Source organism: Athene noctua, chromosome 2 (assembly GCF_965140245.1).
Source record: "Athene noctua chromosome 2, bAthNoc1.hap1.1, whole genome shotgun sequence".
In the NCBI taxonomy this organism is placed as follows: domain Eukaryota; kingdom Metazoa; phylum Chordata; class Aves; order Strigiformes; family Strigidae; genus Athene; species Athene noctua.
In genome coordinates this window covers 10587624-10606937 of record NC_134038.1, presented here as the reverse complement: position 1 = coordinate 10606937, position 19314 = coordinate 10587624, and the positions used below count along the sequence as shown (strand labels likewise).

At 38.1% G+C, this 19314-nt stretch overlaps 1 protein-coding gene across 2 annotated transcripts in view; it reads right to left on the bottom strand.

The window, feature by feature from the left end:
* ADCY8 (adenylate cyclase 8) overlaps positions 1-19314 on the bottom strand; it is a 134292-nt gene that overhangs the window by 29223 nt on the left and 85755 nt on the right. The window contains exons 8-9 of one of the 2 annotated variants that reach the window (XM_074898423.1): positions 13767-13964; positions 7640-7740 (exon numbers count right to left, since the gene is read on the bottom strand). In XM_074898423.1, the coding sequence (XP_074754524.1) occupies positions 7640-7740; positions 13767-13964 (299 nt within the window). The remainder of the gene's footprint in view (positions 1-7639; positions 7741-13766; positions 13965-19314) is intronic. The other variant, XM_074898425.1, reaches the window with a different exon arrangement.

Below are 19314 nucleotides of genomic sequence, written 5' to 3'. Positions count from 1 at the left end.
ACAGTTGTCTTAAACTCATGCTATACGGAGAGTCATAGACTCTAAAGTGAATTCAGTAGTGCAGTCTGTTTTCTGGATATAAACCAGGATACAATAATTATAGAAATGCAAGATTCCCCTCCTAATTATTAGTGGGACAACTTCAGCTAAGAATCTCACTGGTTTCTAAAAATGCAAAAGGATTGATCTTCTGTTTTCATGGAAGTCCTTTAAAATACAGAGCATATGAAAAAATTTTATATGATTCAAACATATTTAAAGAAAACATGTTCTTTGGCATACCCTGTAAACATTGTCCTTGCAAATGTGATCCTTAATCAAGTATTGTTAAGTGTGTACACAGAATAGACAGTTCAAATCTTTTGAATAGACCATTAAACCCCATAATATCTCCTGGTTCAACTTCCATTATATTTTTCTATTTTTATTCCTTTTCTTGCTTAAATCTGGGACCTGAAGTCAATCAAGTAACTGACATGGTTGGAAAAAACAGTAAATCATTTTACTTCGCTGAGAGGAAAGCACTCAACAATTCATGTCAAGATTTTTTTGTCACGATTTCTGCCAGTCATTGTCCTTCTGTGTCTCTTTTCCCAAAGTTCAAACCCATGCAAATTAAAAGTAACCCCACTGCTCCTGCAAACATCTCTCCTCTTCACTCTGTTTTCCTTTGCCTTTTTGCTATAAGGAGAGTGTTTAAACTGGAGGTTTGAATTAAGTGATTAAAATTTCCAGTAACATAGTTGTATATGTGCCAGTATACTTCAGTGATTTAATCATAATGTCTCACAGAAAAAAAGCATGACGTTTCAGGTTTTGCTACACATCACCTACACTTCTTGGCAAGACAAATTTAAGGGTGCAAGGTGGAAACAGAAGTGAAAATATTAAGATATCTTTTATTTCCTCATTTTTTTTCAGGAGATCAGCCATTATCTACTCCCTGAGTCTAAATGGACTGTATTTCAACCTACCTCACATTCCCCTCAATTTCAGGCTATTTAAATTTGGCTTTAGAAAAGCAAATTCTAAACTCACACAGATCTGAATTCAAATCTGTGGTTTGAGCTTATTAACTAAAACTTTCACTCTAAAAAATTTCAACATAAGTTAATAGGTATGTAAGTAATGGGAAGGGGAAACGACACTGAATAGTATGAGTGGATATACATGGACATAGAAGAAAATGCTTGCGAATCAGTTTGGGTGGGAACCTGCATTTCTTAGCTCTGGCCATATCTGCAGCTGATGGATAGAGTCCAAAATATTTGTCCCAAGGAGACACCAAAGATGCACTGGCTAGTTTATGTGAAAACTGTGAGTACATCTTCCTCACAGTACTGATGTTTATAGAAAATACCTTGAGAAAACAAGAGAAATGAAAATGTTTATGTTCAAAAGGAAATTATTTTTTGAAAAAAGTAGGCATAAATCAGAGTATATGCAGGGAAATGTTGGTCGTGTTGAGGGAAAATCCAGAAATTATGTATGAGATAAAGTTGTCTTTTAGTCTGAAAGAGATTTAAGTGCAGAACTGTACTCCTGTATGCTTTAGACTACTTAATTTTAAATATTATCTTTTACAACAATGTTCTGATTTTTAGTGTCCTCGTTCAGCTGTGATGATGATAGAGATTCATAAACCTTAAATTTGATGTTGTTTTAAATGCAATATTTGCATAAACATTATTTCTTTCTGATCATCCAAACAGTCCTTCTGGGAAAATAACTTCCTTAAAGTGTCAGGACAGAATAACATGCATTTTACTTCAAACTTTTTTGTCTGTTACTAAAATTAATCAAGCTAACACAGAAGTGTTAAGAAGGTGTAAGATTTTGAAAACAGCATGCAAGTCTCAGAATAATTTACAGTAATGCAGCTGTGGTTTATATGTACAACTCCTAATCTCAGAACCTCAAAATTAATGAGACTTGCAGTGTAAGAGTCCAGAAAAGACAATGGCTTAAACAGATAATGAACAGAAAAAGAGGCTGTATTTAGCAGAGAGTTTTCCTTTGGGAACATGTCTGAACGGCTATAAGTAAAATATATATGCAAAAGATGTTTGGGGCTTTTTTGTAGTACCAAATTATATTACAAAACATTTTGAAATAAAATGTTGAAAAATATCAAAATGGAAGTTCTGTTTCCTAATGAACTTACATAAGAAGAATTACACATTAACTTCCTTTGAGATCTTCCATGTGGTAATATTTATTAGCTTTGACACTGTTCTGATGATGTACCACTTGTATGAGATGTTATCTTACACTTGGGTCAGCATTTCACTCCAACAAGCTTTGTCAGAGTCCTGTGTGTGACTTGAATACAGGACACAGTGGAGCTTCCCCAAAAAAGTTCCATCTTCTCCAGTGGCCTCACCCAGAAGTAAAGCTTGCTTTTGAAAGAAGGAACAATGTAGCCAGTAAAAACAAACTGTATTATGAAGAAAAGAGTGAATAATGAGGAAACAAAGACTGGAGCAGAGGAGCCACATATTTCATCCTGTGAGACTAAAAGTTTTGTGGGAAGAGTCTCAGGACTTCCTGAAATTCCCAAGGCTACCAAGTAAAAACACAATACAACAATGTATTGAGAGAAGCTTCTGTCTATGAAAATACACAGAAAGCCAGGGAAGGTCTGGACAATATGTTCATGGAGAACTAGTCAAGGGAGTCAGCAGGGCTCATCAAGAGAGCTGTGTAGTTTAGGATACAATTTATCTTACTGCTCAGCAGTCTCAGATTTATTCACATCCACTGATTGACCAATTCTCCATTGGCTATACTTCGAACTCAGGGTTTAGAAAATGGTAGATAGTTATGTAAGATTAATTCCTTGCTGCCCACACTACAGCAGCATTGTGCAATAGCCTTCTTGCTTTCCAAAGCCAAATGACCAAGATCCTCTTTAGAACTGATAGTTTCTATCTGTATCTCTGATATACATAGACAGTCTAATATATGCAGATGTAACCTACCAATTCTGCAGACCTAGTCTGACCCAGCTCTAAATGAAACTAAATTAATGCTTTTGAAAGGGTTAGGATCAAGCCTCCAAAATTCAGACCTAAGGACACTGTACATGAGTTCTTATTTTGGACTGCCAAAGTCTAGATGTAAAACCTAGTACTATTGAATTAAGGTACTATAAAGGGAGCATCTAGGGACCTAAGCCTGGGATATCAATCCAACATACAGCATAACCTGATGTGGTGCCTGAGAAACCATGGCCTTGTATTTGTTCATAATAAACATATAGGTAACAAAAATTCTTCCACTGTAGCTGTTCGGTTAAACACTGATGTTCTTGTCTCTTGTCTAAGACTGCTTGACATAAAACCAAAACTGAAGTGCACACACCTGTGACCTCTGAGAGGATCAATCCAGTATCTGTGCTAAGATTTTCTTGGCAGCATGCTGACAGGATCCAGCAGAAGACATAGCCAAGTTCAGAGGAATAGGAACAAACAGCCATAATAACCTTCTGTCCGTTAACTTCTCCCAGAACTACAGAATCACAGAATTGTCTAGGTTGGAAAAGACCTTGAAGATCATCCAGTCCAACCATTAACCTCACACTGACAGTTCCCAACTACACCAGATCCCTCAGCGCTATGTCGACCCGACTCTTAAACACCTCCAGGGATGGGGACTCCACCACCTCCCTGGGCAGCCCATTCCAACACCCACCAACCCCTGCTGGAAAGAAATGCTTCCTAATAGCCAGTCTAAACCTTCCCTGGAGAAACTTGAGGCCATTCCCTCTTGTCCTATCACTTGTTACTTGGTTAAAGAGACTCATCCCCAGCTCTCTGCACCCTCCTTTCAGGGAGCTGTAGAGGGCGATGAGGTCTCCCCTCAGCCTCCTCTTCTCCAGACCAAACACCCCCAGTTCCCTCAGCCGCTCCTCGTACGACCTGTGCTTCAGACCCTGCACCAGCTCCGTTGCCCTTCTCTGGACACGCTTGAGTCATTCAATGGCCTTTTTGTAGTGAGGGGCCCAAAACTGAACACAGGAATCGAGGGGCGGCCTCACCAGTGCCGAGTACAGGGCTCAGATCCCTTCCCTGTCCCTGCTGGCCACGCTATTGCTGACACAAGCCAGGATGCCATTGGCCTTCTTGGCCACCTGGGCACACTGCAGGCTCCTGTTCAGCTGGCTGTCAATCACCCCCTCAGGTCCCTCTCTGACTGGCAGCTCTCCAGCCACTCCTCCCCAAGCCTGTAGCGCTGCTGGGGGTTGTTGTGGCCCAAGGGCAGCCCCCGGCATTTGCCCTTAGTGAAACCCCTCCAGTTGGGCTCAGCCCATGGCTCCAGCCTGTCCAGGTCTCTCTGCAGAGCCTCCCTACCCTCGAGCAGATCAACACTCCCACCCAACTGGGTGTCATCTGCAAACTGACTGAGGGTGCACTCCATCCCCTCGTCTAGATCATCAATAAAGATGTTAAACAGGAGTGGCCCCAACACCCAGCCCTGGGGGACACCACTCCTGACCGGCTGCCAACTGAATTTAACTCCGTTCACCACAACTCTCTGGGCCCGGCCATCCAGACAGTTTTTTACTCAGCAGAGCGTGTGCCCATCCAACCTGCGAGCAAAGAGAATGCTGTGGGAACTAGGACACTTGGGTTGGATCCCCTCTTCATTCAAGAAGAAATTAAAGACCAAATGTTTTTCTTTCTAGGGGTTCCCTAGCAGTCAAGCTCAAGTGAAGTTTGAAATGGAGTTTTTGCCTTTCCTCTTCCTTGTGTATAGCTACAAATCAAGAGTTGTGTCTGAAGGAAAATTTATGTAAAAGAGAAGATGCAGATGTTTAAATGAAGAACAGTTTTAAAGCTGTTTTTCTTCCCTCACAAGAATAACCCAGTGAAAAACTGACAGAAATAAGAGTAATTCAGCAGTCTACTCTAGCATGATCTATTGCCCATGTGAGCATATAGAAAGTTCATTTCAGGAAATGAATCAAAGTCCTGGGCCTCTCAGAAGATGAATCACTGCAAGGTTGGCAATGTAACTTAATGGTTTCATAGAGGATAATTACAGCAGAAATATGGCATTAATTTATGTCACTTAGGGTAGTTTCCTCAACTCAGTATTTCAAAGAATGAAAACTATTGCAAAGATTTTTAAATTCAGTGATGTGCCTGCCCTGCCAGGGAAAGGTATGAATGGATCAAATATTTATCCTGCAAGAGACAGATATAAACTGGGATAAAATTCTGAAACTCTCATACACAGTAGATGCAATAATACAAAAATGATTCCCTTCTTTAACACACAGACTGAGGCAACCTATCTGGGAAACTCCCTAAAGATCCTTAGTAGGATATGTTTTATGATGATTTAAATAATGTTTTCTTTCACCAAATTTCCAGAAATCCCCAAAAGACTCAGCTCAGAAAGATATTTAAAACATGTACTTAAGCCAATATAAAATTCCATCCTTCTTCAACATATCTCTGAAGCATTCATTGAAAGACACTTAACTGTGTTGTTGGGAAATGGGTAAGTTACCATAAGGAGTGTGAATCATAGTTCATTAGTTGTTCCATGGAAATGATGTCCATGCTCTTCCACTGCGGTAGTTTACTTCTCTGGTATCTACTAGAAGTATAACAGATGAGCATGCAGTTATCTCCAAGACTCTCTGAATCCAACTCCTGCCTAACTTTGTGATAGTTTCTTCATTTGCTCATACCTTGAATTGTTTTTAGAACTGGAGTTTAGGAAATCTGAACTTCCAGATTATTTCCTCATTCAATGTGTTTAAACCTATTGAAACCTTCCCACTCAAAGCCCCTCATCCTCTTATTTTAGGGTTGCTCATCTGCTGACCTCTGGTCATTTAATAGGCATGTTTTTTTAAGACTGAAACACACTTTTGAAGCAGAGTATCAGAACGTGAAAAATTAATACCAAAATCTGCATTCTTAAACCTTGACAGAGGTCTTCATCTCCTGAAGGAACATAAGAACTGTCATAAAGCACATGTGTGGCTCCAAATCTTCTCTCATAAAAGGGATAGTACTAAATATCCTTTCCCTAAATATCTTCCTTGCTGATCTTGTATGAATTTATCTAATCTTTATTTGAATCTATTTATATTTACAGCCTCTTTAACATTCAGTGACAAAAAGGTCCTCAAAGCATTTTTGAAGTGCAGGGAAAAACACAAGACTACTGTGCAAGATGGGAAACCAGGAAGTGAGACAGCTGAAGGCAATGTGGTTTATGTGACTCCTTCTTCTCTAATTCCGATGACACTAGACACTCTCGTGAGAATTAACAAAGATGAATCTGTGCAGTAGAAAAATATGTCTTTTTTTTTTTTTTTTTTTTTCCTAGCATAGCAGTGATTGATATAGCAAGAGAAATCTTTTTCAAAAACAAGTTCTACTAATAAGATCCATAAATCTTCTTGTACATACAGAGAAAAAAAAAAACAAACACCAAAACCAGCTACCAGAAGTGGAGAATTTTGAATGTGTTTTGGGAGAAGAACTTTAAAAAAACAAACAACCTTAATAGTATTGGAGCAATATAACACATAAAGAACAGCAGAAGGTCATGTATTACTCTGGGTACTTCCCCAGCTGAGAACTACAAAATACATGGGACACCACTGCTGCAGAGTGCAGTTGCCTGCCTGCATCTGACCACTATTTTCATAGTCTTAGACATAAACATGGTGAATTAGGTCTTCCAGAGATGATACAAGAAATATTGCTGCATTACTGTAACACAGTAAGTGTAATTTCTTTTATAAATACTGTATTTTCTAGGTTATTCTACAGGCAGCCATAAATTAAGATTCACCTGAGTTTTAGAAAACACCTACGAATTACGTTCAGCTGGGCATTTCCATTTTAGCACGTGCTCTGTCAAAAACCAAATGGGACCTGGGGCATGTTTGAGTGGCAGACATGTTCTGCTATGATGCTACAAAACTGACCTTAGTCCTTGTACACACTCTTGTATTCTCACTATTAAATATTAGACAAAAATGCCAATTGATGGGTTTGACTGTGTGAAACATGTGGACACAGAGGTGTCTGCTATTCCACATTTTGTCACTGTGAGAGGAAGTTGTTGCTTGGTCAGCCCCATATAAGCAGAAGTGGGAAAAGATCTTCCACATCACCTCCTTGCTTCTTAATGGCACAAGATTGCTTTCACCAGCCAGGTAATATGTATCATCAGCAACAAGGCACAACAGTACAATTTTCTTATGTAGCATGTAAGAAACAAAACCAGAACAAACACTGATTCCTCCAGTCACTTAGCAAAGAGGCACTGTTATAAGTCTGGATCTTTTTTTACTTCAACACTGGAAGTTGCAGGCCATATCATGTCAAACTTTTAAAACCCAAAGTTCCTACTTGTCTCAGTGAGGATTCCGTTTAAAAACATAACAACATAATGTCAGTAAATGTTGCTGCCTCGCATGAAAACATGTAGCTGCAGATAATGTGATATGAAAGCAGTTAATATTGGGAAAAAAGTGAAAAAATATTTCCAAACACTTTTGAGGAACAAGCAGATTTTATTGGCTCATCCCATGTCAATCCTTGAAATGTTATCCCGTTGTTTCCCCAAGAATGCCTTCAGATATATAGAGATATATTTCTGTATTTACCTGGAAGAAGGAAGTAAGCTTTGGATAGCGGTAATAAATACAAGAACAATAAATGCACACACCAAGTTTGATTTGAATACTTCATCCCGCATTTGTGAATACTAGAATAGAAAAAAAAAAAAAAGAATAATAAATTAGCTGTTAACCCATGCAGTAGTTTCATAAAGACTGATGTATATAGGCTACTTCAGGGAAATTAGAAAGAAGAGCTAATAAATCAAAACACCTGGATTTGTCTTTAAAATTGAAACACAACAACTAACTCATTAATAAACTGGTAAAACACTTGATCCAAGAGAGCAAAACTCTGTAATTTGTAATACAAAGTTGTTTTACTTGGTTGCCTCTTTTTCAAAGTTATTTGCTTTAAAAATCCCCAGGTAGATACCAGGAGCTTGTGCTGCTGAGTAGAATATTAAATACTTAATAGTTTAATCAGAGGAACCATGAGTTTCCTCACCTGAAGAAAAATACTGAAATCAGCTGCGACTCTGCATGCATGACATCACAGAGGTGTCTCCATTCTTGCCAAATTGAGGCCATTCTGGCTTCTTTTTTACTTTTTTTAAGAAAAGTACATACTTTGGGACATTCTGTGACTATCTGGATTGTGGGTCATGATCTTTGTATCCTAACTAATCCAGAGGCTGTGCAGAAACTTGTTGATATGGGCATTCTCCGAGGTAGAAGGTATTATTATGTAAAAGGCCTTTGATGTGCATTATTATTAGGATTTATTGCAAAAGTATTTTTCTGTAGCACATCAAACTACTGAAAATGCTAGCAGGTTCTCCTTTTATGTGAGTTACCAAGAAAAGGAGTAACAGATACGTTGGTGAATCATGGTGGATCAGTTAAAGTGGAAACATTATGCAAATCCTCAGTTGGTATTTGTCACTGCTAATTCAGTTAAACTCCGATTGTTTACAGCAGATGATGATTGGTCCATAGACATATTTTTGTAAATCTCTTTATCCTATACTGATGCCACTAAATTATCTTCACCTAATAAAAAAATCCCACAGATGCCTGCCCAAGTCATTTTTCCTCTTGAACAATAACTCCATTTTATTTAATCTGTTGCAGTTTTGAAGGAGCTAAGAGTTACATGTGCAGAACAAAAGGAAATCAAAGTCCAAAAGATATCAGATATCAGAATCTTTCTCCAGCAATCTGGAAATAAGGCAAACTGTAGTTATAAATGTCTAGAGAGCATTATAACTGAGAAAAATTAAAACTGATTGAGAAATATATCAGGAACATACATTGAGAGAATTCAGTTATGGACTGTGTTTTATAGCTCATCTATTCTTGAAGGAAATCTTATCCAGACTTAGACTATATTCACTACGTGGGCCGTCAGTAGGGACTTCATCTCAGTTATACACATCTGGTCAAAACAGTCTCAAGCTCCTGAAATGGGAAAAAGCCTTCTCTCTTCCCTGCCTCCATTTGTTATGAGCATGAGAAGGGGTTTATTTGTGGTTGTCCCTCATTTTTGACTCCTCTGCTGTGATAATACCCTGTGTCCGCTGCTTGGCAGAAGCAGTATCACTTTGACATCATTTCTGATGGTGCTCACAGGCAACTCCATTTTGCTGCTGGAAGCACAGAGGCACTGACCCTGATTTCATGAGTGGGAAAACAGAACTGCATCAGTCTGCTTGAATAATGCACCAGGGCTTTTTTGGTTGTGGTACAAAAAGAACCAAAGGAAAAAAGAAAGGTACATTCCTTAAAATATAACGTGAAATCCCAACTGTTCCTTAGGGAAATTATATCAAATTAATTGAATGAAAAACAAACATGGAATTGCCTGCCGTGCTGAGCTTTATGTCAAAAGGATTAATGCTGTGGTCTAATCAGTAACAATATTGTGATGAGAAATTATTAGCATCTCTGAGGCAGCACAAACACCAATGATAAATGTAGCACTTCTGTAGCAGTCTGCCCCTTAATGACTTGGAGAAGTAATTGAAGGGTAGACTAAGCCTCAAGGCACTGCCAATAAGTATGGGGAGGTATGTAGCCAACTAGAGCTGCATAGAGTGGTAGGAAGAATCATAAACTGACCTACTCTGCAGTGACCACCTTAGCTGTACCATCCCGCAGACCTGCCTTGCACTGCATGACTTGCTCATGGTGTAGCAAAGGCTCACCCTGCTTCCCATGGGTCTTGAGCCCATGGGGGTTCCATTGTTTATCTACTGGCTAGCCCAGCCAGCTAGCTGAAACTGAGGTTGCATAAGAAAGATCCTCTTGCCAAGTAATGCTGCTTATTCCCCACATCTCCTCTCTTTTCCCAGGGATCTCTGAAAGAGGAGTACCAGTAATACACCAGGCTTTGCAAGTTTACCTAGAGAAAGTGTTTGTGCACTGGGGAGGAAGGTTTTTGATCTTATCCTCGCAGCTGTTCTTTGACTCAGACAGGACCTTATGAATGAGAAGGGAGACCATGGGATTTTTTTTCTTCAGTGCAATGGTGTTAGTGGTGCTGGAAAAGCTTCTGCAGTACAGGGGAGGGACAGAAGATGTATCAGGAAGCCCAAGGCAGGAGAAGAGATGGATGAACTCCTGAGAAGACCAAGAGGTAGACACAGATCCAGTTGCTGACCAATGACAGAAAAGGAAGATGCTGAAACAGAGTTTACCCAGTGTTTCTTGAAAACCGTCTTGCCACTAGAAGTTTCTGGGTTGAAGGAAAGAGATGAGGCCTATGTCTGCAACGATAGAACATGCAGAAAGGGCAAAATTTTTTTCCTCCTCATTTAATTTCTATTTATCTCGCCCATTGGAAATTCTGAAACAGAGAAACTCAGATATTTAGGTCTAATATTTGACCTAAGAAAACCTGTACTGTGAAATTCAAAGCTCTTTTGATATTTTCATTGTGCTCACCTTGGAGAAAATATGTAGACCTTTAAGCCCAGGCTGATTTACAATCCCAATTCAAATATGAAGGAAGAGTTAGAATATCTTTATGTAAATTTTTATGTTGGAAACTTTCCTTAACAAAAACCCTACTAGCATGTAAAATTCCCTGCCCTGTTACTATGTTTTATCCTGTATAAAAAAACCCCATGGTACTGATATTTCCAAGTTACTGCTATTAAGGTAGAGCATCATGATGATATCTTTTAATTATGGGAAATCATCTAAAGTACTGTCAGATTTTCCTTATGAGCTATTATATATTGGGATACCTTTAGTGTATTTTCATGCAACCATTAGAAGTACTCTCCTGTGATGAGTCTTTTGCTCTATCTGCCTACATCCTATTTGTGCAAATAACCGTCAGCAAAATTGAGAGTGAATTGGTCTCTAAATGAGATATCAAGTGCTAATGAGCAAAATACAAGTTAGTAATGACTAGTCCATTTGGGTAAAGAATCTATAAAATATACCAGGTGGGGATCCTGCACAAATCCTCTGAAAAATATATTACAAAATTCATGTGGAAATATACATACTGCCTCACGGAGATGACCCATTCACAAATGTGACTGCTACTGCTTGCTGTGGAATCTGCATTTATTCTATCACCAAGGACACAGCACAATGAGATAAGAGAGCAGTGGGAAGATGCACTAATAGCTTAAACTGCTGTGATATACCAGTTGTTTAAACCATTGTAAACCAGGAGCTGTGCTGGGTCCCATGGTAGTTCTGTGGATGCTGATTCTAGAAATTATTTTTTTTACCTTTTTAAACATTAAAAGAAGCAAACCAGCACTTCAATTGCTAGTGTAAATCTGCTGTCTGAAATTGTTTTTCAATTAACCCCCCTCAAAAAACCCAAACTCTTTAAACAGAAGTCCAGCACTACATTTCAGATCTATTCAAGTCACCCTAAACGATTTATGATTCCATGGCGTGGTAGTCCTGCTACAGAAGACTGTTAGTCTTCTTCCTGTTAATGCAGGAAGAGGAAATATAGTTTATTGTTCATATGGTTCCTCACTTCTCTGTGGCTTGAGGCACAAAGTATTAACACAATTCTCATTGAACAAAGTTAATGTAACACTTCTTGATCCGGATCTCAGCTATGGATACTGGCTGTTCTGCCTACTGAATAACTGTAGAGTCCAGGCTGAGAAGTACTTACAGATGAAAGAAATAAGTATTAGGCAGATGGCAGCACTGCCTGAAAGTGTGATGGCTAAATGTGAGGGCACAAGATTTTGCATAGGGTAAGTTACCTCTGACTTGAAGCTGCCACTGGTCTGAACAGAGAGGGAGTGGGAGCAAATGAAAACATCTCACATAGACATATACTGTCTACTTGCTCAGCGGCGCTGCAGGGAGCAGCTCAAGATGCTGATGTAGAAGGTCATGTAAGCAGTTGCAAAATGTTAATGACTAGAAGGAAGCATAATTCCAGGCTGAAAGGTTAGGGATGGGGAGAGCAGAGGGAAAAGGCTTCTGAAATAGATTTATGAGACTCCGATTTAAATATGAGTTTGATTTGTTTTCTTTCCTAAATGGGCAGGAAGAAGGGAGAAAGTGCTATTAATATAAGATAACATGGAGGAAATTGGTACTTTCTGTAGCAAAACAGTTCACACATTATTTTCATGACCGTCTGCAGACTATGGTTTAACACTAAGGCTACTGGGACAAACCTGTTGCACGGGCAAACAAAGAGGGAAGAGACATTTCCCACACTGTCCCACAAGACATTGTTCTTGTCTGTAATGAAGAGGACACTGTAATTCATCTTTCCTTAATCCACGTCATCCCTTTGGATCCTGGTGCATTCCCCATCCTCCTATGAGCACACTTACAGTGCCCTGGCACTATGAACACAAGCAAGAAAGTTTTTGACCAGTAACTATCCAGCTGTTGATGGATGAACCAGAACAAGTAAAACAGTACTGAAATTTTTAAAAAACATTACTCCAGTGTAATGCTAAAAACCAGCCAGAATTAGACAACAGAAGGAAGATGCGGTCCACTTTATGGGAAGGATTTTGTGCTCGTATTGCCTGTGTTTACTGGTTGGGACTAACACCTAAGGAAATATTGAATGAAACACCATTTTCTAAACATTGTAGCACAGGTGAGCATTAGAAATGTCATACTGAGAAAAAAACGTATCAAAACTGTTAAAAATGTTAACTTTTTTTTTTTTCTTTTTTTTTAACCAAACCTCTCTTTTTTTCTTCTGCAGGATTGCTTGTGAAATAAGGGCTTAAATATACTTCAAGCAGAATTTTTCTTTCCCAGTGGTTTTCATTAAGCTCTCACCACTGATACCACCTGAGGACTGGTCTCCCATAAGTCAAGTAAAAGAGTATGTTTTCCAGTGGAGGTTAAAGTGATGATGGAGAAGTGGGCCTCCATGCTTGCAATTTCCCATTATTTTTTTTTCTTTTCAGTCTAAGTACATATCCTGTTGCAGATCTGCTCTTGCTGCATTATAACAGCATGCAAGTCAGGGAAATTATTTGAGATCTGTGCTGTCATGTCATCAGTTTGCAAGGAAAATTTTCCCATTACTTTATCTTTTTTAACTTACAATTTACATCTGGATGTAGACTGAAATACAAATTAGTGAGATTACACTGCTGTTGAGAAACAGCAAAGACATGAACAATATTTACCTCTTAGAAGCAGATGTTAAAAAAGGATGTTTGAAACAAAGAGTTGACAAATTAGTTTTGACTTGTAATAAACATAGCAGCTGCCTAGAGGACATCAGATGGATCCTATGACTAAATGAAAGAAACATATCTATATAAATATAGATATATGTTTTGAATAGAAGTGTCAGTTTTTTAATATGCTCAATCACCGTTTGTGCCAAAGCAGCCTGTCATCTGACAGAAAACTGCTTTTACTAGACAGCAAACAAAACCCGGCAAATGGCTGTTGTTTTCAGAAGCAGAGTTTGCTCAGTGTAGGCATTTTTCAACAATGAAATGAAATCATTGCAGCATTATAACACCTCCGTCATGACACTGTCTATTACAACCTCTAGCTCAGTCCCAACTTCTGAAAACTGAAACAAAATGAAAAACAAAACCAGAAAATAAACAATGCAAGCTAGAACCTACAGCTTCTCTACTTCAGTGGACATTTATTACAATTTGAGTTGCGAATAATGCAGCTACCAAGACCCAGCTACCTTATGCTCCAGGCTGGAGTCTTTAAACATCAGTGAAAAAGGCTTGATATGCTCTCTTCTCAATTTATCGCCACTCCGTAAGTCGATGGTGTGCTCTATTCGCTTGTTAATTTCCTCAGGCCCAGACTGGACATGCAAAGCTTGTGCAAGATGGTTTGGAAGCAGATTTATTGAATTTCTTGTTAGGGCAGCCAGAGTCTAGGGGAAAGCACATGCAAACAGAATAAACCTGCTGGTCCCCTTGGGTTAAAAATGCAATGTTTTAGATCATGTTGCATTGCAAACCATTATAGCATTCCATGCAATTCATTCAATGAAATCTATAGAAGTGTAAAATAATAAGTCTGTTCCACTAAACACATACAGTACATTAAGGGAAGTACTTTAATGTTGTCTTTTATACAGACTGGGAGGTTTGCTGCTGCACTGAACACTAGGAGGACCATATTCCCTTTTCCAGATTCTGTTAATTAATTATTAGAGCATGCATGAGGGGAGTACACACCAAAATCACGGCAGGGTATCTAACTCAATGGTGTGTTTTAACAACTAAGAACAGAAGCTACAGAAACAGAAGTCACAAAACAGGAGTAATGATGTTTTCCTTGGTCTTAAAGTTACTGGATGTGTGTAGTTTAGGAACAGATCAGTTAGGCAGGAGTGAAGAAGGTGACATTTCTGATTATTTCAACATGGGTTTTCAAATAACATGTTCTTCTTCACCACTGGTATATTTCAATCAGTCTAGATTACAGTTAGGCTATATGAAATAATTTAACTGTAATTCATATTATTTTATATTATCTCAGATGCATTATTCCTTAGGTATTTCACTGACTAATTAAAAGAAAAAAAGAAAATACTTTTGCACAGCTTCACAAAGGAAAGCTAGTGGAGATAATATGAAGGGTGCTTCACTTTCAGGAAAGAGGTAGAGTTTGCTTTCATAAAGGGAATAACTCAGTCCAGTTTCATGGTATCATTTTGTGACACAAACCACAGTGAAGCAGCTTTCCCACTTGAAAGGGAAATTAAACTTCACTACCTGTGATATTCCCAAGGGTTAAGAAATGTTAATGAATGGAAAGGATATAAACCTTCATACATAACAGCATAAGAAATTTCAGAATTATTATGGACAAGAAATACATTTCTGCTTGAGAAAAGTTACCCCATGAGTCCTTGCTAGAAAAATCTTCTGCTATATGTCCTACTGGGCATTGTTGGGAACAGGAGTTTGGGATCAATTTATCACTAGATTTCTCTCGAAAGCCAATTCTTTTGGATCCTGGGATTATGTACAACAAGTGATATAGGGAGATTTCCGTTGTTCATATTGAAAGGACAGAACAATCACATTCTAATGAATCTAGGACAGCACATTAAAACACAGGAGTGGTCCCAGGTACCTACATTCAAACCTCAACTGACAACTTTCTTTGCAGTCCTAAAATAAAGTCCAAGGACTTTGTAGTCACAGACAGTATCTTGTTTTCTCATATTTCATTGTTTGATGAGTAATTTAAGAGCCCAATAAACAGGCAGAAAAGGATGTCAGGACTGAAATCCTCTCTCTAGTGAAATGAAAAACAATCTTCCGGTTTGCTTTAGTAGAGAAAGGACTTCATCAGAGAAAGTTTGGCAAACCACTGCTCAAATATCCCCATTTTCCCTTCAGAAAATCAGTATCATCAACATTTAGAGAAAAAAAAAACAACAAAAAAACCACAACAAAACCCAAAAAACAAGGAAACTTTTCTCATACTAAAGTTTCTTTTCCCATACTAAAGATTCAAATATGCCTGAATCCGTACCTTAGCCTTGGAGAGCTAAGGTTGAAACTCTAAAGTGAGAGCCAAATTTCAGGCAAACAATCCACTGAGTCAGCTGGATAAATACTGTATTAATACACACTAAGGTACTATAGTTTAGGTATTCTTATCTCTTTTAAAATGAGCTATGCAGAAAAGTTATCAGTTTGTGTTGACTGAAATCTTACAAAAGAGTCTGAAGTCACTGTTAAAGGACAAGATCACATCAGATGTTGTGGTGTGCATTAGTTCCTCAAAATTAGTTCATATTGCTGTATCTCCACTGGAAGTGGAGAAGCTCCCTAATCGTTTACTCGAGCATTGTGTTTTATTTACATGAGGAGAATGATCTCAATTCATTCTAGTAAGTGACTAAATTTTGCTTCAAATTATATTTAAAACATTGATTAATATGAAGAAGTGCCTTGCTGAATGTATGAAGTGATTTACAATTCATGGTAGATGAACATGACATAATATCACCACTATGGCAATGGTGTCGGTGGTATTGGGGCAAAAATGGACTCAGAAGTTACGTTTATTTTCAGAGGATAGCAAGGAAATTAATATTTGAGTTTAACGGTCATTTCTCCCTCGCATCCATACACATACTTAAGACAACTGCTTTCCTGTAATTAGTAACAACAATAATGAAAAAATATCATGCAAATTATTGTCCCAAGAAGATGTTCTAAACACATTTTGTCTCTGTATCCCCCTTTTTGCTCTACATCTTTTAAGACTGTGTTATGCCAACATTATGAAACATTGGTTTTCCCAGTTACCTCACCTACAGTTTTGTGAATAGCTGTATGGAAGACACAATTGTGAATTGTAAGATACAATGGACTTGACCTTTCCTGATGCTGACAGTTAACTGTTCTTCATGCAGGAATGCATACAAGCTTCTGTTAAGAAAAAGCCCAGCCAAACTTGAATCTGAGACTAAATGATAGGATGAAATAAAGCAAACAAATAATAAAACTCCAACTTCAAAAATATTTTACAGACATTTAAAAAGGTGGCTGGGATTACATTTTACTTACTTCCTGTAAAGTTTTAATGAAAAAAGTTCAAACATCCCGACCTCAACAAGAAAGGAAATTTTTAATCAGTGCCATTTAGAAAACTCTAGGAAGGCTTTAATGTTTTTTTTTTTTGGTTTTTTTTTTTGTTTTTTTTTTTAATACTGGAAACACCAGATTTTGGAGGGAAATAGCAAAATACAAAGTCATATGTTTAAAGGGACAGGATACGGGTCAGATTTGGTTCAAGAGGAAGACACCTAAATTAAGATGTTTAGGGGCTTGGTGTCTAAGCTTCTATTATTGACAATATACTCTCTGGATACTTTCAACTGGCCAATTGTATGCAGCTATGGCCAGCTGAGATGCCCTAGGGTATCCTGGACAACAGTGTGGAGCTAGGAGATATAGCACAAGACCTATGGGAACCCCATGCATTTCTGGTCAGTGGTGAGGACCATCTGGACTGTGCCAGGGTATCTCAAACTGCAGTGGAAAGCCACAGCTAAGCTGAATCAAGCTCTTACTCAGCATGTTTCAGCATAGGTGTTTACCACTATTTGAGACATCGAAGTCCCTTACCTGGATTTTAACTGGTAGTCCAGATGATCACAGGTCTTTTATAGACAGATGTCTGAGGCACCCTAGAGCACCACAAGTAGCACTAGAACTGTGTGTTTAGGAGCTGAGCTTTGTGTGATTTTAACAACTGGGACACTCCATAGATACACAAATGCAAGTGCCTTGGTTTTGAACTGAATTCCACCCTGTTGTTTATACTTGTCTGTCATCTTGGCAGTCTTTAAGTATAATTTTTGTGATAACTGTTGAGTCATTGCAGCCACCACTATAATATGCTTATACCAGACAGACATTTTGAAATGCTTTTTTTCCTAATTCACATCATTACAGGCCCATCAGGTGCCTCCAGCACTGCACACAGTGACCACATAATGCTTTCAGATACTTATTTTGTAAAGCCTGGTGAAGAAATCCCACTTCATCAGCTATTAATTTGTTTTAGAGGAGGAGGCCTTCAGTCTCTTAACATAAAATAACTTCTGTACAGCTTTCTTTTCATTAGGAAAGAAGCCCAGACACTTGTTTCAATAAGAGAAAACTCTGTCCATATTGGGCATGGTCTGAATTTTAGAGCAGGCACTTTCATCCTTGGCTTATCTCACCATTAGAGATAAAGAACATGGTGCTAAATGTGCTGTGGACACATGTAGCTTTTGTTAACGTCTGTGACTATATACATAAAGAGTGGTTATTCTGTACTTCACTCATATCAACACATCTTCAGTTCAAGTCAGTGGACTTTGGCTGCCTATAGAAAATGAGTTTGAGGTAAAGAATATGAATTGTGATGAATTTGTGTTTGGCCAGAAAACTCACCAGAGCCTTTGTCATTTCATATTCTTCCTAACATAACTACAGCTAAAAGTAAGACACATGATCAGTTGCTCAAATTCTGTTGCAACTTACATTGAGTAAAGAAATTATTTAAATGCTATTGGCAAATGTTCAAACATATGGAGTGATTCATTGTTAGGATGCAGCTACTTGGATTCTCAACATCTGCTGCTGTCAGTGACCTTTAGGCTGCATAATTAATGTTATTAAATGCTTGTTCTGTCCAAGACTGACGCACCTCTGGAAAAAGCTACTATATCCTAGTGTAATTTAAAACTGTCATCTAAATTTTGAGCTGAAATACATTATTTATGAGTAGTAATGCCTACTGTCTCAACTTTAAAATCGAAAATTACGTAATAATTGAATCACACATGGAATAACAGATTTTAAAAATCTTGTTTCCACCAAAAAGCTTATTGTAAAGCTGTGCAATATAAAATTATAGTTATTTCCAGCATAAAAACAAGTTCTTAAAAAAACAGTGAGAAACTATTCTAAAAATGGATTGTTTATTGCCAGAAGACAAAAATCTGCTTTGAAACAACTGTTTAGTTATGCCTATATCTGTGCTTTTCATGGGTTTTTTTACTAGTTTATTGGGTGGGAGTTGTGCAATAATTGAATAAAACAACTAGTCCTTTATTTCATTCCTCGCCTTTGTTTGTATCAAGGTCAGATTTAGCTGAGAAAATGATCAACAAAATGATAGCCTGCTCTGCATAGATTTTTTTGACTACAGATATAGGAATGTCCTAAATAGAAAGAAGAAGAAACAGAGAGAGATCAGAAGATATTCACAGCAGCATGCACCTATACCTCTATTCCTAATGAAATGAGAATTTAGAGACAGATCAACAAAATACAGAGAGTACTAAAAGGCAGTGTACATGCAAATACACAGATGTACAGAACTTATATAAAACAAGTGTTTTATATAACAGCAAACTATGCCATGCTCCAGTTCAGTTTGAAGAGACGAATACACCGCCATGGACTGATTGATTGTGAAGGCTTATCACTTCTGGGCAGATTTGTAAGAAGCAGAAGACGGTTGACAAAGCAAGACCTCCACACAACAACGCTTGAAGTTCAACAGACAGTGCAGACCAGTAGGACTAAGGATGTGCAGCAGAAGAAAGGATATATCATGTCATTACAGATCCCTCAGAAAAATGGAAGAAAACTCAAGCTGACCTTGTTTCATAAAGACTCATCAATCTTTCAAATTCAGTGAAAAGAATGGTGTTTGAGGGCATTTTAACCTTTCCATCTTTAATTCCTCTAAGCAAGCAG